This window comes from Heterocephalus glaber, unplaced genomic scaffold, assembly GCF_053883595.1.
Source record: "Heterocephalus glaber isolate CG9 unplaced genomic scaffold, H.glaber_assembly_v1.0 deba00001613, whole genome shotgun sequence".
Lineage (NCBI taxonomy): Eukaryota > Metazoa > Chordata > Mammalia > Rodentia > Bathyergidae > Heterocephalus > Heterocephalus glaber.
In genome coordinates this window covers 29,560,686-29,580,665 of record NW_028258384.1, presented here as the reverse complement: position 1 = coordinate 29,580,665, position 19,980 = coordinate 29,560,686, and the positions used below count along the sequence as shown (strand labels likewise).

General features: G+C 38.8%; 1 protein-coding gene and 1 long non-coding RNA gene across 6 annotated transcripts in view; one reads left to right on the top strand and one right to left on the bottom strand.

The window, feature by feature from the left end:
• Positions 1–6,006, top strand: part of LOC101700092 (glycine receptor subunit alpha-4) — a 26,459-nt gene extending 20,453 nt beyond the window's left edge. Inside the window, exon 9 of one of the 2 annotated variants that reach the window (XM_087196702.1) lies at positions 4,674–6,006. In XM_087196702.1, the coding sequence (XP_087052828.1) occupies positions 4,674–4,763 (90 nt within the window). In that variant the 3' untranslated portion in view covers positions 4,764–6,006. Of the gene's footprint in view, positions 1–2,568; positions 3,963–4,673 lie in introns of those variants that run through there. The other variant, XM_004875091.3, reaches the window with a different exon arrangement.
• Positions 1–19,980, bottom strand: part of LOC110347512 (uncharacterized) — a 24,854-nt gene extending 4,874 nt beyond the window's left edge. Inside the window, exons 1-4 of one of the 4 annotated variants that reach the window (XR_002392194.2) lie at positions 15,249–19,980; positions 13,908–14,046; positions 3,958–4,121; positions 851–985 (exon numbers count right to left, since the gene is read on the bottom strand). This is a non-coding gene — a long non-coding RNA (uncharacterized LOC110347512). The remainder of the gene's footprint in view (positions 1–850; positions 986–3,957; positions 4,122–13,907; positions 14,047–15,248) is intronic. The other 3 variants (XR_015445596.1, XR_015445595.1, XR_015445597.1) reach the window with 3 other exon arrangements.

Sequence of the window (19,980 nt, the reverse complement as noted above, 5' to 3'; positions counted from 1 at the left end):
AAGGATTTATATTTTTAACTGCCGTTTAGAAGTAGATAAAATTAAGCTTATTTGGATCTTTAAAATTTTTATTAGTATATTTTGCAACACATAATAAATATATTTATTGTGAGGTATCGGTCTTAAATAAAATAAGAGCAAATAGGTTCTGAATGGAAGCCCAAGGGCCTACTATATAAATAAAACTCTATTGATCACCCAGGGGCTTTGGTTCTCCCCTCCCCTATTTTTATAAAGTGTGATAAAAAATACAGTGAATGCTGCTGTCTAGTGCCACCCAAAAGAAAAGGCAGGGTCATAAAAACATTACAATATGTCCTCATCCACCTTATTCTCTGGATCTGGCACTATGAGACTTCTGGATCTTCCACAAAGTCAAAATGATCATGAAAGCCAAATGTTTTGGATCGACTCAGGACATTAGGGTAGCCCAATAATGCAAGTAAGGACACTTACAAAAGAGAGCTTTCCAGAACGATTTAAAAAAGGTGCAAGAAGGATGGAATTACTGTACTCAAAGATAAGTGTTTTGAGGGGGATTAATAGCAATGTGTCTTTTGCTGTAATCTATTTTTTAATCTTAAACATTCACTGTATTTTTTTCAATTTTTTATTAGTACAAGTTTGCAATATAGAATGAAATTTCATGGGAGTTGGTACATGTACATAACACATCCTAATTTTTTTCATTCCTTTTCCCTCCTCCTCCCTCCCTCCATCCATCTCTTGATCCCCTTATTTATCACCCTATTACCTATCTTTTATTTTACTCTTTATTTATATTTTGGGTTTCTCATAAAAGAGAAAACATGTAATAATTAAGCTTATGTGTTTGATTTATTTCACTTACTATTATGATCTAAAGGTGCATTCATTTTCCTCCAAATGACTGAAGTTTAAAGAAACAGTATAGTGGGCTGGGGATTTAGCTCAGAGGTTCTGCAGCCTGCCTCAAAAGCACAAGTCCCGAGTTCAATCCCTGGTACTGGGAAAAAAAAAAAAAAAAAGGAAATGGCATAGTATTCCATTGTGTATAAATAACACATTTTCTTTTTTGATCATACCATGGTGTGTGTGTGTGTGTGTGTGTGTGTGTGTGGTAGTACTGGGGATTGAACTCAGGGCCTTCACACTGAGTTACAATCCCCAGCCCTTTTTGTAATTTTTATTTTTATTTATTTATTTATTTGGTACTGAGGATCGAAACTCAGGACCTTGTGCTTGTGAGGCAGACAGCAGCACCACTGAGCTAAATCCCCAGCCTTTTTTTTGGTACCAGGGATTGAACTCAGGACCTTGGGCTTGCAGGGCAGGTGCGGTGCCACTGAGCTAAATCCCAGCCCTTTTTAAAATTTTGAGACAGGATCTCACTAAATCACTAAGTTCCCCAGGCCTGGCTCAAACCTGTGATCCTGGCTCCGCCTCCCAGAGTGCTGAGATTACAGTCATGTACCACCACATTTGACTTCTATCTCTTTTATCAATATATTTCTGTCCTTACTTCCTGGCTGCTGGCTGTGTTATATCGACTTAAGGCTGTCATCTGATTATTGGATAAATGTATTTTTATAGTTTGCCACACAACTTAGTGCTTACATAAAATTTACTCCTTTAGTTTTGATGTATTTATTATAATGCATGTATGGTACATGAATAGAATGTTCATTAGGTAATAAATATACTGACCCTTATGACAAAATTTCTAATCTGCAGACAAATACACATATCTGCAATAGAGTGATCAGCTTTATTCTATTTTCAATGACCCATTAGGTTATTTAAAACTTTTGGAATTTTCAGCATGAAGTTAAGATAATTTTTAAAATATATCATATATAAGGAAAGCTAATTTTGAAGATTTTGAAAGTCATTAAATTTCACGACATCTAAATATCTTAGCTTTACTGTCTGGTGATTTTGTTGTTCTGTTTATTACTAGCCAGAGATAACCTGACATCGACATGCCTTCTCATGGTAGATGGTACTTCACTGAGTTTTAGATGGATCTAAATGATGTTATGCATTTTAAAAAGGCAGCTGCAAAAGTGTAAATAAGGACTAAAAGGTATAATAATGTGAAATAGGAAGAAAAGCGGCAAAGGGGAAGGGGAAGTGGGAGGGGTAGGAGAAAGGAAAGAAGGGAATGGAATTAATATGAGAAAATGAAAAAAAGGAAACAAAGTCTTTGTAAATAGGGAGGGATGGAGGAGTTGAAGGGAGGGCAGGGCAAGGGGGAAAAAATAAGAACCAAGAGAGATTATGTAAAGGTGCATATCTCCAATGATGAATGTCATTATACTGTACACCTAAAATGTACCAATAAAAGGATATACAAAAAAAAGGCAGCTGCAAACCTGTCTGTAAGTGGAATCATAACATATACCATATATATAGGTGCTTAGCATACAACTGTCTTTTGAGTTTTGTTGCTATCAAAAATGTAAGCCTGTGTGCTCAGTCACCTTGTCTTCAGTGCATCATCTATGAGATATTTGTGTGACCTGACATTTATCCCTCTGCCTTAGAGTTTTAACCTCAAATTCTGCCTTTTCTTCCTTATAATTTCAGGAGGAAGACATCATACGAGAAAGCCGCTTCTACTTCCATGGCTATGGCCTAGGCCACTGCTTACAGGGAAGGGATGGAGGTCCAATGAAAGGTTGTAGTATTTATAGCCCCCAACCTCCAGCTCCTCTTCTAAAAGAGGGAGAAACCATGAGGAAACTCTATGTGGATCGAGCTAAAAGAATTGATACCATCTCCCGGGCTGTCTTCCCTTTTACTTTTCTCATCTTCAATATCTTCTACTGGGTTGTCTATAAAGTGCTATGGTCAGAAGATATCCACCAGGCACTATGAATTGGGTGGGAGCTATACAGTCCAGCTGCTGGCTTCCTGCTTTCCCTGGGTGGGGTTTCCCTCTCTATTAGACCCCATCAAGGACTTAGACATGATCTTTCCCTCCCAGAACAACTACCAGTCCCACAACTACCAGTCCCTATACCGCATAGTGACAATGGTGGCTGTACTTACAAGATGGCTCATCTACCCTAATCCAGATTTTCTCCATACTCTCCCAATTCCCATGAGAATAAAGCTTGGGCATGTTCCTGTGGCCAGGATGACCTCCTGCCCTTTCTGGGGACCCTCTGTTTTCCACTATTTTAGCGCAGAATATTTAGACCACTGCTATTATATCCTGGTGTTTCTCATCTTAATCTGCCCCACTCCTCATCCTTCAACCATCTACTCAAAGCTTGGCCTTTATTTAGTCCTCTGTTCCTTCAACTGCATGCTCAGAGGCCTTGCCTATTCACAAGTGCTGCCCTGCGTGATCCGGTCAGGTTTTCTTAGTGAGAGGAAGGCAAAGGCAGAGGTTCCCCTTCTCATAACAAAAATAAAGTCATGTACTAAGCTAAGGCACTGTTATGTGGCCCAAGAGGTATCCAAGTCTCCTGAGAAGCCCAACACTATCAGAATTAGGTAAGGAATCTTGGACCGACCTTCAGAAAGATGGCCATTCCAGATACACCCAAAGTTGCTGGTCTCAAAAATATTTGTTCTGTTCCCTAATTAGCATGGTGACAGGGAGTACTGAGCTTCTGAGTAGCAAAAAAAGATAAAAAATACTTATTCTTTAAATAAATTACTTGATGATGCTAGGAAGCTCAAGAAAAAATGAGACCAGGCTGGACACAGTGGCGCATGCCTATAATCCCAGCTACTAGTGCCAGGTTGGGCAACTTGGCAAGACCCTGTCTCAAAAATATTTTTTTGTAAAATAAAAAGGGCTGGGGTTGTATTTCAATGGTAGAGTGCTTGCCTAGCATATGTGAGGCCCTGAGTTCAGTCTCCAGTACCGCAAAAAAAAAAAAAAAAAAGGAAGAGGGGAGAAAGGGAAAAGAAAAGTGAGATCAAAGGTAGTAGAACACAGGAAGAGCAGAATACAGAAACTACCCTCAGAGAGTCTGTTGTGGGCTGAGTTTTCATTTGTTTCTTCTTTTTCTCCAAAGTCTCTTTACTTTTCAGGACCTTTCATTTCCAACTTGCTCCTTCACCTTCTTTTGGTAAGCAAATGGTGCCAAGGAACCTTTTTCAGGGTGGAGTGGGCTTCAAAGTTCCTGGGGAGGAAGTAGGTATACAGAAGACCCATATCTTGGACAAACACTGAGGGAAAAACTCTTTTTCCCTCTCTCCTTCTCCCTCCCCTCACTTCAGGGTGTTCCATATTGAAAGTCAATAGAACAATGGTCAAAGTAAATCCTATAATCAAACTAAAAGCTCAGCTTTCTTTCTCCCTTTTCCTATTGAGCTTATCCTTTCTTATTCACTGAGCTAGTCCTCGTTTCCTTGGATTTGAGAGAAGGTCTAGAAATTATTTTTACTGGTTATATCATCATGCTGGTATCAAGAAGATTAAAATTTTAAAACTGGCTTAAACAAGATTAAATTGAGAAGGGCAGAGAGCCCCTGTTTTCCCATTTCTGCCCAGGTAGTGCCAAATCAATGAGAGGCCACTAGCAATACTCCTTTGAAAGGAGGAGAGAGTATCTCTTTGATACTCTCTATGGTGGAGCTGGGGTGTCAGGCTGCTGCAGCCCGAACAGGGTGGGGGGGTAGAGGGGGGTGGACTATGGAGATGAGCTTATTGCACAGAGATCTACTTGTTATAGACCTTGTCCAGATGGGCCAACTACACAAATCTGCCCTGTTGGAAGTCTCAAGAACAATGCCTTGGAGACAGCTACATAACTGAGCAATAGAGCCTGCCCAACTGGGACTCAGATCAGGGCATCAGCTGGTGCTGGGAATCAAAGAAGCCAAAGAACCAACCAACATAATAGCCAAAGGAACTCACAAAGCTACTCAGAGGCAATGCCAGGTGAAAGGTACTATCCCTCCCATTGGGGCCCCTAGGTAGAGAAGGGTGATACATAGTGGCAGAATCAGATATAAATGGCTTTCATTTTCCTTACCCTTTCCACATACACACAGGGGCAAGAGGAGTGCTAGGTCTCACTGAGGGCATCTAACATCTAGCAATATACTCAATCACAGAATTCTTAAACTTAGACCCTTCTTACCAAAGTGAATTCCAAGAGGTGATATAAGAGGTTCATTTAGAGATAACTTCCATTTATCATCATTCTTATACTACTCACTCCTCCAGAGACTCACATTATTTTCTCCCTGAATCACATCTGAAATGATTTTAGGATTTAAAACAGCATTTTAAAAGGACAAACACTCCCTAAAGTGTTACAAGTGTTTTCATTGTTATTAATATTTAATATGAGTTACATAGTTTATGCATTCATTTTTCCATAGAAATGGCTTTATTTTTTCGGTTGTTGTTAAGGCTATCAGCACCTCCATCTTCTTTCAGCTTGCTCTGCTCTTTGGAAAACCAGTGTTCTGTCTTCCTCTTTCCCCTTAACACACTACCAGAGCCTCTTTTCCTCCCAGAATGTATAGGCAAAGCAAAAAAAAGCTTTCTCTTTGGAAAGAGTAGTGAATTAAATTTATTCCTTTAATTTTCCCCCATAAGCATTTTCCTTACCTATCACCAAAGAACAGGCACTCTTCTATTTAAAATGTTAAGTTGATTTAAAGTTATTTTTTTCTTTTCACTCAGCAATGGTAATATCGCAACTTTGTCTAGAATCTGGGAATCTTTATATATGCCCTCACTTGCCTCTCTCCATTCTCAATTTATTATCAGTATTATATTTATTATTCTTATCTCATCATTTCTAGCTACCAAAATCTGAAGTTTGACTTCAGTATGTTGCAATTAATGATTTCATTAAACTGCTTTGTTAATGTCACCAAATCAATAAAGCATGGGAACCATTCGGGAATTAGGAAGCTAAGTAGTACTATCATTGGTTCAATGGAAGAAATGTAGAATAACCTCTTTGGGGGAAGCTACTGCATTTTATACAACTTGTTAGCCTACATTACTTCTGGTGTCAATATATGTATATAGAATAAAACCATGACCAATCAATTGCTTTATCATATACCACATTTCTGTTCATTTTTTTACATTAGTTTATTGATTGCAGAAAAACATTCCTGGGAGTTTATAAAATAATCACATAAAATTTACACACACACACACGCACACAGAGCACATCTTTGGTGTAACAGAAACAAAGTTAAGAAGACAGAAAAACCTTGTAAATTGCATCACTGAATGAAGAATCATACTGTTCTGATTAAACATTAATAATAACCCGTACATGAAGGCTAGAATCAATCTTATTTCAAAAACCAATCACCAGATGAAAACTGGTAATGACAAGTGGGTACGATGGTGGGGATTTTAGGATTTTAGCAGTATAACCATGTGCAATCCGCCCCTGCTCTTTATACTGTTCCTGCTAGAAAAACAGCCCTCTGAAGGGACAGCAAGTAAGCTGTTCTTCCTAGCCTGTCACTCTTTGCTATAACATACTTCACAATTAGAATAATATTTATATTCTACAAATGTGGGCTGATGGCATCAGAACAGTTTGCTAGGAAACTTTAGGCAGGAGGAAGAAGGGTATCTGAGCTATTGTACCTTCATATTCTCTCCATGGAAGAATGACAAAGTGTGCTGTCAAGGAGCCACCTGAAGAAGTCATGAAAACTCAACTATTGTCACCTCTCCTAGGTAGCCTTGTTTTTTGCAGCTTCTGCTTTCACTGTGAAGCTGTCTACAAATCCCATGCTGTATTATACCATGTGGCACATTACAACAGAAGTATAAGCAAGTATAAGCTTTCAGTATCAATTCCCTAGAATAAGGGCAAATTCTTACCAGCATCTAAATTTGGGGAGTATGTTGCCTTACAGAGATGGATCTAGAAAAATAGACACATATTATCTATTTTACAGCTTCCATTCTGAACTGTGTTGATTAAGACAATGCGGTGACTTTGGTACCAGACAAAGCCTGGGTTTGAATTACAATACCAGCACTTATGACATATAGGTTCCTGGAAAAATTACTTCACCTCTCTCAGCCTAAGTTTCCTCCTTTGAAGGGCCATTTAAAGGCTCAAAGATCCAGCATGCAATAATTCTGCAGCCTTGAGTAAATTACTAATCTCTTCTGTGCTTTACTTTTCATATCTGTTAAATGAAAGTAATAACAGAACCTACCTCAAAGGGTTGCTGTGGGAAATAAATTAGATAATGCTGGTAAAGTGCCTAACTCAGAACTCTGAACATAGTAAGTACTCAATACAAATTAGTTACTATATGAGCAAATTACATCATCATAGTCGCTCTTCTACACCTGTCAAATTTCTAACACAGGGTCCTCTTTGGAACTTCAAATTTGCACTTTGTGAGTCAGTCTGCTGAGGCCATACTTGAAAGTTCAGGCTAGACTTGCTTCTCATACATTTTCATCCTTGTCACTGGCACTGAATTATTTATATCATATAACATAAAAACTACATAACCATGGAAAACTGTTTAATCTCCCTGAACCTCTTTTTATCCAAAAAGAAAAATGAAAAAAACCCATTTGACCTTGAATTTCTCTCTAGCTGCTAACCTACAGCCCTTCTGTTTACCACCAAGTTTCTTAAAAGATGTTTTTATTGCCATTTCTACATCCTCACCTTTACTATTTACTCCTTAACACAATGCAGTCTACTTTCATCCCCATACCCACTCTACAAGTGCTTTTTCCATGTTCCTCACAGTACATTCTTTTTTTTTTTTTGGTGCCAGGGTTCGAACTCGGGTCCTTGCACTTGCGCAGCAGGCGGTGAAACCACTGAGCTAAATCCCCGGCCCTCCTCACAGTACATTCTTAATTGCTATGTTATCAACACTCTTCTGTCCTAATCTCTCATAATTTCTTGTAACATGTTAAGCCATCATTGCTACTTTGAAATTCTCTTCTCCCCTGATTTTCATTCTCTAATTTCTTCTCTTGTCCTTCTGACCATTTCTTATTCTCCAGGATTTCATCTCTGGACTTCATTGCTCCTCACTGTATATCTTCTGCTTGGCTGTTGTCAACTATTTCCATGGCTGGGATAACTTGCATGCTGGTGATTCTCAAATTACTGCCTCCATCCACTCAACAAGTTCAATGCCAAACAGCATACAAAATCCTTCAGCTGGAGATTTAGCTCAGTGGTTCCACCACCTGCCTTGAAGGCGCAAGGTCCCAAGTTCGATCCCCGGTACCAAAAGAATAATAAAATCCTTCAAACTTTCTTTCCCACTCCATTTTACAATCTTTCAAATCTCGATGAGTGGTACTTCCACACATGTAGTCACTTAAGCCAGACACCTGGGAGTCATTCTTGACAACTTCTTCCACAGCCCTCAGATAAAATCAATCACCAACTCTTGTTGAGTATACATTGCAAATATTTCTGAAATCACCCCTCTTTACCTATCCTTCCTGACTTCATCTTTGCTCAACCACTGATTCCAGTATGGTTTCCTATCTTCCACACTAGTACCAATTTGATCATAGGCTGTTCTAAAACAGTCTTTTTGACACTTCCTTGTTTTTAATTTTCCAATAGCTCCCTCCCATGTCTCAGGGAAAAGTCCAAGTTCCTTAAATCGGCCTCCAAGGGATTTTCTTCTCTGGCCCCTGCCAGTGCCTCCACCCTCTTCTCTCATGTCCCCTTCACATCCCTAAATGAGCCCTGCACTTTGCATGCTATTCCACCCACAGAATCCTGAACTCAGCAACTGACTCTGTCTAATGCTTTCTGTTTTTGTGAGAGCTGTTCCCTAGCCTTTAAATTCTTCCACTGACTTCTTCCACCAGAGGTACTTATACTTATCTGTCAAGACTACCTAGATATCATGTTTTCTGTGAAGCATTCTCAAACCCCTGCCCCTCCAATATTCAGACAGATTTAGGCTCTCCAATGATACTCTATACATAGGAAATGTGGCTGAAAAATAAGGTGAATGTTTAATTTTTTATCACAGTCAGAGTCACATTACCACTCAAAACACTTCCCCTACATTTGAACACACTTATTCCATTATTCTTGCCACTTTCTCAAGTAGTTCTATAAGTCCTCTTTCATGAGTGTCTTTAGTTGGACTGTTGTGGCTGCCCCAATGTCCTGACTCAATTCAAAAAATTTACCTTTCATGGTCATTTTAACACTGGGGAAGAGCCCAAAGTCACCTGGTGCCAGATCCAGTGAATAAGTTGGATAAACACACACTGTAATACTTTTACAAGCCTGCTTATCCATTGGATGGCACTCAGGAGCAGCATTCATCATAGTTTTGATCGTATCTTGTAAAGATATTGAGGAAGACTTCCAGAACTGCTTTAGAAAGTGGCAAGAATGATGGGATAAGTGTACTATAAGTTAAGAGGGTATTCTGAGGGAGATTAACGGCAATGTGTCTTTATTGTAATAATTTTTTTAAAAATTTAAACATTCAGCAAATGTATTGATATCTCATAATGTATATACTTACAAGATTATATAGTTAAATATATAATTAAAAATTCGGTTTACAAACACAAGCATTCAACAAATTTGCTTCCATTCACAAATTCCGCATCAGGTTACAAACATGACCATGGTCATCTTCCCCACATGAACACAAATGCAGCCATCTTCCTCAAAATTGTAAAACAAATTAAGTTCATAAACAGAGGTATACTGTAGTTGTCTTCTGAACACACACATATACTATATGAGTTTTGAACATGTGCATAAATACTAGTTTGAGGCCAGGGATTATAATGTATTTATCTTGTATACCAAGCCTATAGCATGAAATAAATTAGTGTTTGCCACATAATTTTTAAAGTAATGAGCACTATAGCTCTTCAAAAATTTTTTTCTACCACCCAGTTGCAGTGCTAGTTCTCATCAACTATGCTTTCTTTGAAAAGGGTTATGCCATAAAGGACCATACTATCCAGGTGACCTTGTACTTTTTCTTTGCAAAATATTTATCTGCCATGTCATCCTCAAAGCAACCTTTGAGGTAAGACAAGCACATATTTATGTAAGAAGTGAGGAAATGAGGCTCAGAGAGGTTAAGTGGCTTACCCAAGTCTTACAACAGAAGCAAGTTCTAGGTTATAAAGATAGCCCTGACTATCGGAAGAGCAAGAATGCTTGGGACCATGGTCATAATAACACATTTGCTATATTGGCTGTATTTAATACTCGCCACTCTTCCCACACAGAGAAACAAAAACAGTTAGCTTTATTAGAAAACTAGTATCTTGTGGGATTTCCCATAAGATAGCTTGCTCAACAGATCAAAATATCTTAGAATTCTAAAAACTGGCACAACAGGGAAGGGCCTGGCTCAGACCATTTAATCCTGGCTCTTCATCAGACAACATAGGAATATTGAAAGTTTGATGAGGCAAAGCCCAAATCCTAACTGTAACCCCCTTTTTTTCTCAACTTAGTTGAAATTATCAAAGAATAAAATAGAAAGTAAAATATTTGAGTGCACCATCATTTATTAGCCACAGTGTTTCACTTGGGACTACTCTGAATCACATATTGCAACAGATGCATGGGTAAGGTAATTTGCACCAGAGGAAATTGTTCCTCTGATGACCATGCAGTCCTCAACCTCTGCCTTGATCATCACTTGATTGACACCCATATTAGATGTCTAGAGTTCCCATAGAAAAGGGAATTGCACAAATCTTGGCAACAGGATAATACTACAGATGTTAAAAAGGCCATGCTGAGCTCCACTTCTAGAAATTCAGGGTCTCCTTTACCCAAATTTCTTTATGAATTTATGAATTCCTTAGATTTATACTTATTTTAGCCTTTCACAGTAGAAACATAAACTGTTATAATCATTTGGTTGGCCTAAGCTTCAAGGCAGTCCTTTAAGGAAGGAGACAATGTAGTTTTTCCTTAATACATCATTATCTTTCTATAAAATATACTTCATTGATTTTGGCTTTTGTCTTTTTTGTTTTGTTTAACTCAATTTATTTTGAAGTTAATCTTTCCTATCCCATGTCATTAGGATTTCAAATTTTAGGTTTATGAAATCTCTTCATCCAAAGTCACCTAACAGAAAACAATGAATCATGGAAATCAATCTCATTCTTTTCTATATGTTACTTATATAGTACCCCTTCCTAATATCCTCATGGTGGAGTCATGTTCAGGATAAAGGATTCAAGGGAGAGAGCGAAGGTCAAAGCTAATGAAATACATCTTCAGAGTATCACAGATACCATATCTGATGTTATTCTTCAACCAACAGATATGCAATTACTAATGAAAGTGCAAAATAGTATCCATTTCTTCACTTTACCCTTCCTCTGAAGCAAGGAAGTAAGGGGTATGTCAGGGGTACATGTGCACCGACTGATGTCTTACTTTGCTAGTTTCATAGCCACCTGAAACTTAAAGTTGAAAAGAAATCGAGCCCCTGGCACTAACATGTACTCTAGTATGAAGACTATGCTCTCTCTTTGGAAGATTCTTGGAGCTACTTTCCAGTTTCAGCCCTCTGGGGATATAGGGCAGCTGCTCTATTTTACTGGGAAATCCCATTCTATTTCCTGTCATTCCTTTAGTTTCTCTACTCTGCTTTACATAAGAAGTACATCTTGGTGGCCTATTTGCATCACTAATACCAGTTTAGTAAGGTTAAGGGATGTCATCTCCCTGAAGGCCTCCAGATATTCTCTATTCTGCCATCTAATCTCTATGAGGTAGAGGAAAAAGTCTGGTGAGATTGGCATAAGTATCCATTCCCTGAGTCTGACTGAGTCACCAGTTTTACAGAGGTTGTACCCCGGAAATTAAGGTTCTTTAAAGGCTCTAACACCCAGAAAATTCTCCCTTATTGAACCAATGTAAAGTAAAGCCCTTCACCAGAAATTTGAAGCTATCAAGTGAGTGATGAGTACAAAAGGTTCACTCAATTGTGAGTTCCATTAAAGCAGGGAGAAGTACTGTTCTTGGAACAACAGAGGTGGGAAATAAACACCAGCTGAATGAACAACTGCACATGTGGAAGTAAATATATTTGTCCATTCTGCCAAATTTCTCAGGTTAGGAGGACCAATAAGTATGATTTCTTCTGCTTTTTGGAGGAGGAACAGTGAGGGAGTGAACATGAGTCTGTAAGATAACTGGGAGGTGAGAGTTGGGGTAAGCTGAGGTTACTATTTTCTGTGTTTTGATTGTTTTTTATTTTGTTTTGTTTTGTTTTTTAGAAGCCAATGTTCTCTGAGGGGCTGGGGGTGTAGCTCAGTGGGACAGCACTGGCCTAGCATGGATAAGGTCCTAGGTTTGATCCCCAGCACTACCAAAAAATATTTTTTAAAAAGTCAGTGTTCTTTCATGATTTCTTCCTCACATAATTGAAAAGTTTTAGTTTCTATTTGCACCTAAGTATAAGATCAATCTTTTAGGTTGGGTTTCACCTACCAATATCACTTTATCTCCTTTGGATTCATTCACAAGTTTGTTTTTTTTTTAATAATATCTACTACAAAATACCAGAAACTACTAAATACAGGAGAAACACAGTGAGAAAGAAACATTTCCTGCCCTCAGATGGCTTATATTCTGGTGGGGGAGACAAACTGGGACTGTTGTTGGAGAATAGCAAAATGGAAAAAATGTGCAAGTATTGTGGAATTATGTAAAAGAAGGACCCAACATAGTTCTAGTAGAAGTTAGCAAAGAGGATGTCATTGAAGGCTTTCCTGAGATATGGAGAGATAAGATGTGACCTGAAGAAAAAGAAAGAGGGAAAGGAACAGAAAGACCACTGAGGCAAAGGAAAAGAGAGATATGAGGGGTAGAAAAGTTTCAAAGGAACAGATTTGCATTTTTTATTTTGCAAAAAAACATCTGAATGCATCGTGGAGAACAAATCACACAGAGAAAAAAGTTGATCATCAGGTGAAAATGGTGGTGTTTTGGAAAGGGAATGAGTGCTATGGGAACATAAAGCAAGACATTCAACTTGGTCCTAGAGAATAGAGAAGGCCTCCCTAAGGAAGTGACATTTAAAGGGATGTCTTTATCCCTTTAAATGTCACTTTAAATGAGGCCTGGGTTAGTCATAGTGACGACTATGAGGCTATGTGAAGTAGAGAGACTCTCTGGTACACTAATCTGCTTTAGCCAAAGCTAGCTTCATTTTTACTAATAATTTAGTCCTCAACTGGAGTGTCTCGTACCTTTTCTTCCTAGCCAAAGAATGAATGATATGCTAAAGGAGCGGTGGTGAACCTAAGGCACGCGTGCTGTTTGCTATTAAAAGCTCTAAAAGGGGTCGAGGATTTAGCTCAGTGGTTCCAGCGCCTGCCTTGAAAGAGCAAGGTCCTGAGTTTGATCCCTGGTACCAAAAAATAAAAAAACAAACAAACAAAAGCTCTAAAAGGTTCGCCATCACAGCACTAGAGGCTCTAAAGTCCTCCTCTAATAACTCACTATTACCTGTGAAGCTGACACAAGGAAAGTGGTCTGCTATCCCTACAAGATATTGACTACTTGCATCCAAAGAGCTAAGATCTGAAATTGACAGCTTTTTTTTTACTGGGCACTTCTTCTTACCCCCTTGTAACTCTGTCCCTCCCCACCACCACCTTCTATTGTTTCTTCTGTCTCCTGGTTGTCATCCAGGATGAGAAAATGGTCTAGCTGTCCTCAGAGACTTACACCAGCCTGGACTGCTCCGCAGTGCCATGAAGGGCCAGGACATTTGTTTACAGCTGGGAGCATGGTGAGGTGGTGCACACAGCTGACAGCCCCACTCTGGAGCAAACCTCAATCATCCTCTGTCCTCTCAGCCAGCTTTCACAGACCAGCTCTATTGAAAGCTGGCTGTACCCGCCTGGGTCCCACTGACGTCCCATCCACAACTCTGGCCTGGGAGCAGCTGGGTGAATCTCAGCTTTGTACCTTTTAGGAACTATTCTTGCTCTCTTTCTCAGTCCTCAATTTTGAACCATTTTGTCTCAAACTCAGGGCCTTCAAAGAACATGTTTTCTGAGGTCTTGCCTTAAACAGTGCCCCCATCACCAACCATATCTGCTTACTCCTGGAAGTATACAAACAGAGCTCATTAACTTAGTCACATAATAAAAACATTGAAAACAAAGTAGTGAAAAACCACATAATTTCAATGTGTACTTTATGTAACCTGCCTTTGCAAACTAAACAGTCAGGTTCTATGTCTTTAAATGTGTGTATATGTGTGTGTATGCATGTGTGCACACATACATGGTTTTTGCTTTTCAGATGGCGTTTCTACTGTTTTAAAACTGTATCAGATGGGACATGATACCTTCCAAGAATACTTGGAAGGTCTTGCTGGATGTGGTGGCACACTCTTGTAATCCCAGCACTCGGGAGGCTGAGGCAGGAAAATCGCCACAAGTTTGAGGCCCATCTAGGCTATATGGTGAGTTCAAGGCCAGCATGAAGTATACAGCAAGACCCTGTCTAAAGAAAGAAAAGAATATCCAGAAGGTCTTGAGTGACGACCTCTGTCACATATTCTGCTTCGTTTACTTCATTCCTTAGCAGCTTTACCTTCTACAATACTTACTAGGGGTATATATGAAGCCCCATTACAGTCCTAGTTCTGTCTCTTGTTCCCAGATTCCCTTTGCCTGTGTTTTTCTGCCTGCTCACTAACATGGTTTTCACCCATTAACTGAGGCCTCTTTCTATGGTTTCAACCTCTCTGCATTCCTAAATGCCCAAGGGATGGGTGATGCTTCTTTCACTAACAGTAGCTCATTACAGTGATGTTTCCTATGGGTTCTGATGAAGGGGGACTACAAGCAGGAGGTGATTCCCCTTCTGGAAAATCTTAACAGAATGTCTGCCAATGATGCTTTTTAAATCTAAATGCCTCACTTCCCAAATTTTCACATGGTCCATCTTTACTGAAGGGCTGTATTTCACCCAACTCCTTGGCTAATAAGTACTCTTCTAAAGAGAAACCCAGGGATATTATTTGCCCCAGGATTGATGAAGCAATTGTTTAAATTTTCTTCTACTTTTAAAGTTATTTTACCATAGAAACATTCAAAGATACACAATGTAGAAAAAAATAGTATAATGAACCCCTAAATGTCCATCATTATGCTTTAATAATTTAGACATAGAAATTTAAGTATTACTGTTGTCCTTTCTTAAAATAATATGACAGCTGACATTTTCAGAAGCCACAGTTTTTATCATTTCCAATGAACCGGAGACATAAGTAGAAGTTATAAGCATAAGTAAACTTACCTCTTGGAAAAGGCTCAAAGCATCCTCTTGAGGTAAAGCTTAGATTATAGGCATCAGCAAACACAGGTGGAAATCAGTCCTCATCGCTTGGCTGATGTGTAACATGGACAACTTTACATGATGATTCTAAGTGACGTGTGTCCTTCATAAAACCACGAATCTGGCAAACTGTGTACTAAACTATCGACTCAGAAAGGGGAAAATAAAAGAAAATGTTCAAATCTGGCATCCCAATGTCACCCAAAGACTTCAATAATTAGGTTCAGTTTTTCACTGTTTTCAGACACTTGAAAAAAACCCTCTATCAAACGATGGGTCAGTCATGGGGCAGGGGTTAATTATAGGAGGAGAGAATAGATACTCCTAAAAAGATAAAACTTTTCCGTGATCTTTTCCAATTTTTGCTCTGTCTGTTATGTATTAGCAAACTAGACTGATCTAGACTAATTTACTGGACTGGTTTTATGAAATTCCTATGAAGTGAAGCATGTATAAACACTCAGTAAGATACCCTCAATATAGAAATACCATTTTTCTTAGCCTTGAAATATTAGGATTTTTAACACTTAGATTAAGTAAACACTATCGTATAAATATCCAATTTGCTCGTCAGAAACACATTTTTAAAATATCAAATAAACCTTACAATAGGCCAATTTCATCCATTACCCAAAAGCCATGAGAGGACACTAGTGTCTCTCTACACTCTCCAGAACAGTCTAAGTACTACATTCCAGACCTAGGATAGCTATCTTAGCCACAAGGTAAGATAAAGCCAGCAAATAGTGTCAGGCAAGTTGCATTCTACACAACAGTACTCAACTAAGAGAGCACAAGTCCAGGCTGAAATTTATTTTCCAACTGCCCTGGTAAGATCACAGCAGCCCCAGAGAAAAAAATGCACTTTTCTCATTGTTCCACTGAAGTGGACACTTCTCAACAATTTGTCCACCCCTAGGTGCCATGTGTTTCTAACTAACACTAACGCACTGTATGAACTAATGGTAGCCTTACAAATCAACATAGGGTTCTTGGAGCCATTAGGTGTCCTGTGAAGCCTGAGGCCGTAGTTTCTATTTGGCGTTGGGCCTTGGAACCAAACAAGCCTCAACTATTTTTCCCTTCCAACTGAAACAGATTGTGAAGACAATGATTTGGCTATAAATTCTAAAGAGTAACACATTTTCAGAGAACTCACTTTAAGTCAGGAATCTGCTGAAGTCTTATTCCACTAGTAAGCATAGATGGCAGGGGAATACTCACAGCTATTCATATTGAAGGGGTAGCATGACATAAGAGGAAAAAGCCTGGGCATTAGAGTCAGAGAGAAGCCTGAATCCTTGCTCTGTCATTTACTTGCTGAGCAACTTGGTATTAACTTCTCTGTGCTTCAGTGAGGATTTAGAGAGGTAACAGAGTTAAAAAGAGCTGAGCACTTTGCTGCCTGGCACATAGGAAGCACTCAGTTCCTATGCCTTTCTCTCATACCACTCTGATTCCAAAACTAACTGACATTATTTATGCCCTTAGCCTTTAAATCTCAGTAAAGCATAAGAATGAGTCTACTAGAGAGAATGTTGGAGTAAGTCAGGAGATGTGGATTCCTTGTTATAGCACCTTGGGTTAGTTACTCCTCTCTCCTAATTTTATCATTAAAACAGAATACTCAATAGTTCTGATGCTGAAAAGAAAGAGCAAAGGAAATCACTTTTCTTTGGTACCTACCATGAGACATGAAGTATACTATGCCCTTTTACATACCTTATGATCTCTCAATAAGCACCATCTAATAGGATTTTTCTGTGATGTTGAAAATGTTCTTTATCTGTATTACTGGAGTAGCTGCTAGCCTTAAGTACTATAGCTGGTGCACCTTTAAAATGTGGCTGGTACAACTAAGAACTGAATTTTTAAAAAATTTATTTAATTTTAATTCAAATTTAAAAGCTACATGTGCTAGCGGACACTGTATTGGATAGTGTGGTTCTAAACTGTAATGCATTAATACCTGTTTTCACTTAATATAGTATATGGGAACACTGAGGCTTGGAAAAGTTAGAGAACTTGTTAAAAGTCACTTAAATAGGGCCGGGGATGTAACTCACTGGTGCCGCACCTGCCTGGCAAGTGCAAGGTCCTGAGTTCGATCCTCAGTACTGGAAAAAAAAAAAGTCACTTGAATAGTAAAAGGCTTACCAAATTCAAAACACAGGTCTGGAAAGTTTAGTAGGATAATAGAGTCAGCTATACCAGGAATTATCCAAGCTCCATTACTTACAAGTCATATGTCCAAACAAAAATAATTACAGACTAAATACTCACTTTTGTGATGTATAAAAGGATAACTGTCACCTAACTTACAGGCTTATTAGGATTAAGGGTATACAGCAATATAGTATAGTTCCTAATAGGTTTTCAACAAGTATATTTCCTCACCACTCTGATTCACCCATCACACATAAGAGAGTCAGGTATAAACTAAAAAGCTGAAGAGTAGAGAGTATTGGAAAATAAAAAACCAACAAGGGAAACACTCATGTGATACTGTATTACAGAATGGAGAAGAGGAAGGGTATGAAAATCAACATATTCCCATTTACTTGGTTTGGTTTTCTGCACTCTTCTGGATATTACAATATTAGCCAGAGAACAGGATACCTATAAATGTACGGTATTTTGAGGCTCTAAAAGACAAGCCTTTATGGTTGAACAAGCAAGTATTAATCCTGGTCCCCATACTTGTTGTGTGCACTTGGAAAAATAACTTAACACCTCTAAACATTAGTTTTAATCTGTACAAGACCAATAATATGCAGGGTGTCTCAGAACATATACATCATTTATTATTTTGCTTTATATTCTGTGGCACCCTCTAGTGGTATGTATAAAAATAAGCATTGCATTTCTGCTCTTCAAAACAATGGTTCTCAAACTTTAACATGCATTAGATTCACTGGGAATAGTTTCACAGATTGTCAAACCCCACCCAAGAATTTATGATTAAGTTTGAGGTGGGACCTGAGAATCTGAGTTTCTGACAACTTTCCAGGTGATGCTGATGCTTTTGGTCTATCTGGAAAAACACTTTGAGAGCTACTACTCTAAAAACTCAACTTGTATATAGAACTATGTGTGATTCATAACTGAAAGGCTTGATTTCTATTGATTTTAATATAGTAGTACCAATCTAGTAAAATTTTTGTGAAGAAAAAAGGAATATCTGTGTGTGGGATGCAACAGCATCTAAAATATAATAAGCATGCAAAAGTGAGAATCACAACATAAATTTGGCCAGAATCACAGAGCTAGTAAGTGGTGAAATAGGATTTACAATTAAGTTTCTGACAGTAAAGACACAATAAAATTTAGTAGTACACTGTAGAAAATAGGGTACAAATACATATGTTAAAAATTTTTAAAGGAAAGAAATTAGTTTTCAATACCAGAGTCTAACTTTTACCTCAGAGTTATCTTTACTGAGTTACTAATCATCTGTAGTGTATTTTATTTTGGGGGAATTCTGAGTATTTCAAAAGAAAGTGTGCAAGAAAGATTAGGATTTTCATCAATTCAGTAGCTAGGGTCATCAAATCTGTGACTATAAAATGCAAGGGGTAGTGAAGAGAGGGATGCTGGAGAATATTTTTTTTAAGGAAATACTGGGGATTTAGGTCAGTGGCGCCATGCCTGCCTCCCAAGCACAAGGTCCTGAGTTTGATCCCTGGTACGGAGAGAAAAAAAAAGGAAAGGAAGGAAATAGCAAGAATATTTCAATTGAATTGTTTTAGTCCTCCGCCTAATAGGGCTGTTTACAGAAGTCAGTTTTATTTTTCCTCAGGAATGAAGATAACAGGATCCTCAGATTATTTGGAGAATTTAGCAAATGGGAAGGGGGGCAAAATGCCATAATTACAAGAGCAGCTGCTGGGGATGTTGCTCAGTGGCGCTGCGCTGCCTGCCCAGCAAGCGCAAGGTCCTGAGTTCAATTGCCGTTGCCGGAAGGAAAACAAAACAAAACAAAACAAAAAACAGCGAATCCTTTGCTGGGATTTGGCGGCATCTAGTGGTAAACTCATATGATGTTTAAATCTCAACCAGAGAACTTTCTGGAAAATTAACAGTGCGTATTTGCCTAAAGAAGGGCACAGGGCTTGGAGATCAGGATGAAAGGAAAGAGAACGTCAGTCCCTACAAAAATTTGGGGAGTCCCTAGAAGGGAGTAAGTCTGGATTCTCATTAGAAAATATTTCTGCGAGAATTGCATCGGGGGCGGGGACTAGAATCGTAAGGAGCCTGTAAGCCACAGCCTCCTTCGAATTACTAATGTGAGAATGAGGAGAGTAGCTGCTCTTAAAGCATTGGAAGGTTGTAATTTAGAACTGGATTTTGGCACAGAGATAAACATGGGAAAAAGTATAGTTTTAGGGTCTAACATCAGTAGGAAAGCCCGAAATATTTCTAACAAAAGTCCTTTATTTCTGTTATGGACACTTTGCCTTATTTTCCTTATCGTTAAAAGTTTTTCAAATACACATAAAAGTAAAAAACAATTTAGGTCTGCGCTTGCGCGCGCGCACACACTCTCAGACACCCTAAGGCTAGGAGCGCAAGCCTGCGCACACCCACAACCTCCGGCGCCACAGGGGCTGGCGCGCTTTTACACTCCAACCCCACGGCCACACGAGCTTGCCCGCGCAAGTACACCCTGGCCCTAACGCCATTCGCCCGCGAC